Source organism: Corvus hawaiiensis, chromosome 6 (genome assembly GCF_020740725.1).
Source record: "Corvus hawaiiensis isolate bCorHaw1 chromosome 6, bCorHaw1.pri.cur, whole genome shotgun sequence".
Taxonomy (NCBI): Eukaryota; Metazoa; Chordata; class Aves; order Passeriformes; family Corvidae; genus Corvus; species Corvus hawaiiensis.
In genome coordinates, this window is record NC_063218.1 from 5,176,010 (window position 1) to 5,184,128 (window position 8,119).

Below are 8,119 nucleotides of genomic sequence, written 5' to 3' on the forward strand. Positions count from 1 at the left end.
CCGCGCCCGCCAGAGAGACCGCGCCCCCTCTGGGCGCCGAGCCGAGGCCGCGCCCCCGCCGCGCCCGCCCGGCTGAAGCCGCGCCCACAGCAGCGACCGCGCCGCTCCCCGGCCACGGCCACAGGCCCCGCCCCCAGAGCCCCGCCCCTCGCGTGCTCCCGCGCCCACGTTCCCGCGTGGAGCCGACCCCCGGCGGAAGCGGAAGCGCTGAGCCGGAAGTGCCGGGGGCTCTCGGTGCTGGGTTACCGCGATGTTCCGCGCCGGTAGAACGGGCCGGGCTGGGGCGCCGGGCTGGGGCTGGGGCTTGGGCTGGGAGCGAGGGTGGAGGTGTGGATGAGGATGTTGTCAGCGGATTGGACCGCGAGTGGCGCTCGGTGCCCCTCCCAGTAACGCGGCCCGCGCTCTCCCCGCAGCTGTGGACATCCAGCCCGCCTGCCTCGGGCTGTACTGCGGCAGGACCGTGCTGTCTGTGAACGGCTCCGTGGAGACCTACGGGGACTGCGGGGTAAGTGCGAGGCTGGGGCCGGGGAGGGGTGGCCCGGCGCTCTCCCGGTGCGGGAGCTCAGGCGGGTCCCGCTGGGAGCAGCACCGCGGCCCCAGCCCAGCCCCTGCGGGCCGGGGTGATCGGGGGCTGCTGGGGGCCGGCTCAGCTCCCTGAGCGAAACGGGAGCTGCACCGTGTCACGTTCCCGAAGGAGGCGCTGGAAGCTCTATGCTGATCCCGAGCTGAGTGGCGGGGCTGGAAATGCTGGAACAGAACGGGATGGTGTGGAGAGGTGTGCTGAAATAAATCACTGTGCACCCTGATTTCATTGGAGTGCTAAGGGAGAACGAGGTCCAGGGAAGGTGGGATGAAAGGGAAGCAAGAAACTGGGGAACAGGGGTTGTGAGCAGCCTGGTGAGGGAGCTGAGGTGAAAGGGAGTGGTGTGATAGCAGAAGAGGAAAATGGAGGCTTGGGTGAAAGTCTTCTAATTATGCTTCACCCTTGTTTGTATTAGAAAAGAAGACCCAGAGAAAGCAAGTCTAAGTTGAGAAATTACTGGGGTTATTGTTTCATTTCTTTAAAAATCTGGTGTATGTTTTGCCCTGTCCTGCTTCAAGCTGTTTTTCCAGGAACTGCAGTGATTTGCTGTTGGTACTGGGATTGTAAATACAGCCTCTGCTTTCTTTAGGTGTGTCCTAGAGGCCAAAGAACCGATGACAACAAAATCTGCCGGGAATGTATGGGATCTCCGGACCGCTATGACTGGCTGTACCTCGGCTTCATGGCCATGCTGCCCCTGGTTTTACACTGGTTCTTTATTGAGTGGTATTCTGGAAAGAAGAGGTTTGTGTACTCTTTCTCTAGATTAGTTATTTAAAATTGGAAATCTTTTATCCATGAGTGTCAATCAGAGAAGCTGAATTGAACTGTCCAGCAGTTCTTAGGCTCCTAGACTGGTTTGGGTTGGGGGGAACCTTAAAGATCATCCAGTTCCAACTCTCTCTTGTGGGTAGGGACACCTTCCAGTAGACCAGGTTGCTCAGAGCCCCATCCACCCTTGTTGGTTGAGCTGTTCTGGTTGCGTGTAAGTTTAGAGGAGCTGTAGGAGGGTTTATTTACAAATGTAAGTGTCCTGCAGGCCACCCTTTCCAGTCACTGCCCTCGGGCAGTGTGCCTCTTTAATGTGGTGGTGCACAGTCCATCTGGCAGTTCGGGTGGACTGGGTTTCCCAGCAGACAGGAGCAGGGAGTTGTGCCATCCCCTCTCTCCTGGGCCAGGGTCAGCAGGGCTGCATGAGTGCAACAAGAGAATGGGTTTGAATTTTCTCTTTAAGAACATGTATTCTGGGTTTTGGTCTTGATAGCAGAGCTGCTGTGGCCTTTACATCAAAGAAGTTCTGTAAAAAAGAGATTTAAATCCACAGCTGCATGTGGCCATTAGGTGTTAGACTGGCGTTTTTTTAAGAAGTGATGGCTCTGGAGTGTACTGAACTGTCCCTGCCCTTGGCAGGGGGTTGGAACTGGATGGTCTTTAAAGTCCTTTCTAACCCAAATCAGTCTGTGATTCTATAAGTCCTGAAAACATAGGGGACTGGGGATGTTTAATATATGAATGTTTACCATCTTTAACAAGGACTTGCAGCTTTGGAAATTCTGCTTATATCACATATAGCAATGTCACCCCTTCTGAGATGTGTGGTGTGTTACCCTCAGTGCTCTTTCCTCGTCCATGCTAAACCACCTGAGATGGTAAAAGAGTTTCCTCACTCAGCGGATTTTCACTCTATAGAAGGCTCTGCACTGGCCAGGGCCCCTCTTTTCAGCGGGTGTTTGGCTGTGCCCTGCAGCTGGCAGAGTGGCAGTGAGTGTGTGTGTGTTGTCCCGCAGTTCCAGCGCCGTGCTGCAGCACCTGACGGCGCTGCTGGAGTGCGGCGTGGCGGCCGTGCTGACGCTGCTGGTCAGCGACCCCGTGGGCTCCCTGCACATCCGCTCCTGCAGGGTGAAGAAGCTCTCGGACTGGTACACGATGCTCTACAACCCCAGCCCCGACTACATCACCACAGTGCACTGCACCCACGAGGCCGTGTACCCCCTGTGAGTGTGAAGTGTTTGTGCTCCTGTCTGCCCCTGCCCTTTGTACAGCTGGGTGTCTGTCCCTGCCTCTCCTCAAAGCTGCCAGAAGTGTTCAGATAGAGCTGGGGTCAGTGACAATCAATCCCCTGAATCTTTTGTGCATTGAGCTGTTTCACGTGAATTTAGCAGCACTTAATGACTTTCTGAGTAATCAAAGAAAGTGGCATAGCCCAGGGTACCACACAATCAATTAGGTTGGAAAAGACCTCTGGGATCATCGAGTCCATCTTATGGCCCAACACCACCACGGCACTGAGTCTGTCCTTAAACATCTCCAGGGGCAGTGACTCCACCACCTGCCTGGACAGCCCATTCCAGTGTCTGATCACCCTTTCTGTGAAGATATTCCTCCTGATGTCCAACCTGCACCTCTCCATATGCAGCTTGAGACTGTGTCCTCTCATCCTGTCACTATGTAGCTTAAAAATTCTTTTTTTTTTCTTTTTGTTTTCCTTTCCTTGGAAAGGAAACATCTTGACTGTTTCCCCTAGGAAAAGTAAGCCTATCATTCTGTGTTTACACCCTTTGCCTATAACGTCTTTAGACTTCACTGACAAACCCCAAATTCCTTGGTTGTGACCCGAATCTCCATGAGAAAACTGCCCATTTTAAGGAATTTTTCTTTTTTTTTCCCCAGGTACACCATTGTGTTTATCTATTACGCTTTCTGTCTCGTGTTGATGATGCTGCTTCGGCCTCTCCTGGTTAAGAAGATTGCCTGTGGTTTGGGAAGGTCTGACCGATTTAAAAGCATTTATGCAGCACTCTACTTCTTCCCCATCCTCACCGTGCTGCAGGCTGTGGGAGGAGGCCTCCTCTGTGAGTTCTCTCCTAAAAACACTCCTGAACACACCTATAAATGCACACTAAGAAAGGACTTAGGGGAGAGAGGGAAGGGACACATTTTGCTTTGGGAATGAGGATATTGCATAGGGTTATTTTGAGTTTTGCCTGAAAAGGTTGCTCGTTAGGAGCTCTGTCCTCACCAGGCTCCTGACCAACACTGCTTCGCCTCAGCCATGCTGCTAGAGACTGTCACTTTCCCAAAACAGGAATAGAGGGGGTGTGAGAGGAAAATACTTCAGAGGGAGCTAGTTCCACTTTTTGCTAAGGCAGAGTTTGTGTGATTGGAGATGGATTTCAGTGTAAATTTGGGGAGATGGGCTATTTTTGGTTTAACTTCCAGCATTCTTGTCACATTTGGAGAGGTGCCACAAAATCCCCACTCAGCCTGACTACTTTTCTCATTATGTGCCTTTTTCAGTTCATGGTGTAAGTGTTGAGTAACTCTAGCAAGAAACAGCAGAAAACCTCAGAGGGAGCAGTTGAAGGGTTGTGCTTGGCTGACCCTCACTGCTGTGCATGTGTGGTGCCATGCTAAGAGGCAGCTAGAGTAGCTCAGATTGCTTCACACCTCTGGAAGAACTCTCTCTGCTGAAGGATGAGCCCTGCCATTTTTTGCCTGCTAATGTGTTGCGTGTTTGCCTTTAGATTATGCCTTCCCATACATCATCCTGGTGCTGTCTTTGGTTACACTGGCTGTGTACATGTCTGCTTCTGAAGTGGAGGTAGGTGAACACGTTTCCTGTGTTAAAACCCAGAGTAAAAAAGACTTGAGTGAACAGAGACCATTTTGTTTCTTGCCTTTTCTTTGTGGTATATTTTACATTTAAGCCTCTTCCTTTATCCCTTCTCCTCTTGGAGGAATCTCATGTGAGAATTCCCTCTGATGGTGCACTGAGGAACTGTGTGTGTGCTGGAGGGGCTCAAACCCAGGAGGCTTCACATGGTCTCTGTGCTCTACCTGTAACACCTTTTAAATGTCAGGTACTGGGTGACAGGCTGAATGCTAACACGATATTGTGTTTATTTTGCAAGTTTTTCAAGGATCTGCTTGTGAGGAAGAAAAGGCTCGTTGTCCTCTTCAGCCACTGGTTACTTCATGCCTATGGAATCATCTCCATTTCCAAACTGGATAAGCTTGAGCAAGACCTGCCTTTGCTTGCCTTGGTACCTGCCCCTGCCCTTTTCTACTTGATGACAGCGAAGTACACAGAGCCCTCACGCATCCTCTCTGAAGGTGGGAATGGACATTAAAAGGAGCCTGTGCCAACAACTCTGACCCAGTGATCTGGATGAAGCAATTTTAGTGCTTGTCATGCTTTGGAAACTTCTGTTTTCAAAGAAGTTGTTTATGTGCCAGAGTTCTGGTGAAACACCTCTGGGTGAGACTGTATAATATTAAAAAGCTGCACTTTGTATTCTTCCTATCTGGTATAGATCGAAAGCAATGTCTTTTTATCTATTTATCACTGTGAATCTGTATAAAAAGCTTGGGACACATCCTAGTACAATGGTTTGCTTGTGTATTGTTCATTTCCTAACATGATATTTGAATAAAACAATAGAGCCTGGTTTTCAGTAGGCTTTAATAAAAAAAAAAAATAGAGCTTGAATATACCAGAGAACTTGATTTTCTCATCACATACTCTAGCTTCTATCCCCCAGCAGTGGAAACAGACTGTCTTTTCCCTTCCATCAAAAGATAAAACATGTACATGATTCCTCATGATGTTTGAGTCTGACTGCTGGGTAAAAGGAGAAGAAATGCACTGTAAAATTCTCTAGAAGGTAGAGTTTATGCTCTGTGTGCTTCATGTATGGAGACCTTCCTGGAGAGCATTAGATTGGTAAGATTAAAGATTTTCTTTTCTTGGTAGTTGGGTTAGTATTGGTCACCATAACTTGGTGCTGCAGAGGGGTCTAGAAGAAGATGCAGAGCAGTGCTGAAGGGCCAAAACCAGAACCAAGAGTAAGAAGATCCTCTCAAATTAAACTGCACTGTCTGGATCATTGACTGTAACAGTGCATATTTCTATGTATGTGTCACTATAATGCTTTTTTTGTTCTGTCACTTACCAGTGCTGCTAAGGACAGAAGGTGTCATCTCAGCCAGGTTGCCTCAAGCTGTCACTCTCCTCCACAGCAGGTTTGATTTTGTTATTTTTTTTACTTCCTGAAAGCTTTGTGTGAGTTTTTGTTCTTAATGTGAAATGGCAGTTGACAGGTTCACTGCACCTAAAAATTGTGTGTAAACAAACTCGGTCTTGCATGCAGAAGCAAGGTTTTATTTAGGGATTAAGGAAGTAATTGATCTTCTTAAATCAAATGCTGTCTGTACTGCTACGTACAATATCTGATTTGCAAACACTAATCTAGAGGAGAGTTTGAAAAGTATGGAATTAAAATTCATGTTAAAATACCACTTCTAAGGACTTTACTCTTTCATGTATATTTCTCTGTGTGGACTATGTGCATTGGGCTTAAATATTGTGCTGTATCTTGTTTTTAAAAAGAAAAGTAACAAATCCCAGGTAAAGGGTGCATCTTTTGCTAGGTCTGGAGAATCGTGTGTTGATTTTGAAAGCAGAATGAGGGATTCTGTTAAAAGTAAAGCTTACAGGAAGGCAGTGCACCCCATGGACCTTACCTGGCACCCCAACCACTAACCTTTCTGCTGGACTCCAGTGCTTTGGCCTTCAGCAAAACCCAGAATGTGAAATACAAATTAATAAAGTCTTTTTATCATCTCTCAGTAGCATTAGAAGTATTATATATATATATTTATATCAGCCACAGACACAGCAGTACACATTGCTCCCATTAAAATACTAAAGAACATAAACATTAATTAACCACGTAGTCCTGCTGCGATAACCACCCAGCAACAAGCTGCAGAAGTTGGGGTCTGTTAGTTTTATCTATCCTTTGTGGGAAAGCAAACACACAGTTCTGGGAAGATCAGTGATGCTCAGACTATTTTACAGCCCCCTCACTGCTATTATCACAGCTCTTCAGGAAGTGGAAGTTAAGGATGATCATATCCAGGCTGTGCCTTAAAGCGTTCTTGGTTCTTCCGATGAACGGTCCCAGTCTGCAGCAGGAGGATTGCACACACTGCTTGTGTTTTATAGATTCAGAGAATCATGGAATAGTTTGGATTGAAAGAGACTAAAAGACCACCCAGTTACACCCACCTGCCAAGGGCAGGGACGCCTTCCACTATCCCAGGTGGCTCCAAGCCCCATCCAAGTGGCCTGGAACACTGCCAGGGATGGGGCAGCCACAGCTTCTGTGGGCAGCGTGGGCCTCCTCTCTCTCAGTATGAAGCCATTCCCCCTGGTCCATCACTACAGTGCCTGATGAAAGCACTTAAGAATTAACATACTGTATGCTTTAGAAGGAAAAAAAATGTGGAAAAATAAAGGAGTTCAGTGTAACTTACAGTGAGCACCCATTCAGGATCTTTTGACAACCAGAGTATCCAGTCCTTCCAGCCTGTATTGTAGCCTGCTATGAGTACCGCTGATCTCTTCCTCTCATTGCTGAATTTTTGTTGTTAGAGCTGGCACTGTGTTCAGCATTTCCCACTCATTTCCCAGAAATTCCTGTAGTGACACAGAGTACAATTTATTTTTTCTTAAAATGAAAAAAAAAAAGCCCTCAAAATATTAAGAAACTTGTTTTGCTTCTCTTGTTTTCCCACAGCTTGACTGGCCACCAGGCCTGTAGCTCTGAAGGAACTTTTTCAAGTACCCAATCCTTGCATAAAAAAACCCCAAAGTTTACCTTTCTGACAGGATAACTGGTGAAAAAACTTTCTTGATAGTTTATTTGAATTTCTGTTAAAAATTAAAGCCACACCCAACTGGAAAAATGTTACAAGGCTGATGACCTGAACATTATGAGGTATAGGATTAAGAAAAATTTGAGTGTCAGACCAACAAAAGAAATATTAGGAAAAATTGGTTTTATAGCCAAGACTTTTAAACAGTGCTGGAAAACACAGATTTAATAATTTGCCTCATATGACTTCAAAGATGGTAGTGCCTTATTTGCAAAAGGCAATTTCATTTTTTACATGGTAAGTGAAATAGATTTATGCAAACCAGTACAACAGAAAATTTAAGTTTATCTTTTGAATAAAGATCTCCTCTGACCCTCTCTTCAGAAGATTTACAACAGAAGTAAGAGTTACAATGGGGTAGATTGCTGGGCCAAAAAAAAAAAATATATAAGGTCTGAAAGATATTCTTTAAAATGTCTTCTTAAAAAGAAAAAAGTCACTTTTTAATAATTTTGAAGTAATTACTAACATGTTACCATGAAGCACTGTCAGGTCATTCAGGCTTTTGCCTATTGCTGACTTGAGTTCCCTGCAAAAATATCTTGTTTTATTATTGCTCTGTGAAAAAAAAAATAATTACAACTGAGTATTACCACAGTTTTCTAAATACTTTCCAAAGAGCTCCACTGTTTCTAGAGAGATCAGGAAGAATAAAATGAGTTTTAGCTTATGGAAATACCAAGGTTAATGTATTTCTTTCAACAACATCATCCATTTCACTCTGCTGAGCAAATTTTAGGAGTTCCCAAAATCAACACGAGCCACTCGTGCCTATGGCACCAAATAAAATGGGTGAGAACAGCCAGAGCAGCACAG

At 46.3% G+C, this 8,119-nt stretch overlaps 1 protein-coding gene across 1 annotated transcript; it reads left to right on the forward strand.

The window, feature by feature from the left end:
- Nucleotides 1-164: 164 nt before the first annotated feature.
- On the forward strand, nt 165-5,881 carry LOC125327963 (JNK1/MAPK8 associated membrane protein). Its single transcript, XM_048308071.1, has 7 exons — nt 165-263; nt 414-505; nt 1,173-1,327; nt 2,371-2,577; nt 3,254-3,435; nt 4,108-4,184; nt 4,495-5,881. Exons 1-7 carry the CDS (start codon nt 251-253, stop codon nt 4,711-4,713), a joined length of 945 nt encoding a protein of 314 aa, XP_048164028.1. The 5' UTR covers nt 165-250; the 3' UTR covers nt 4,714-5,881.
- Nucleotides 5,882-8,119: the final 2,238 nt, after the last annotated feature.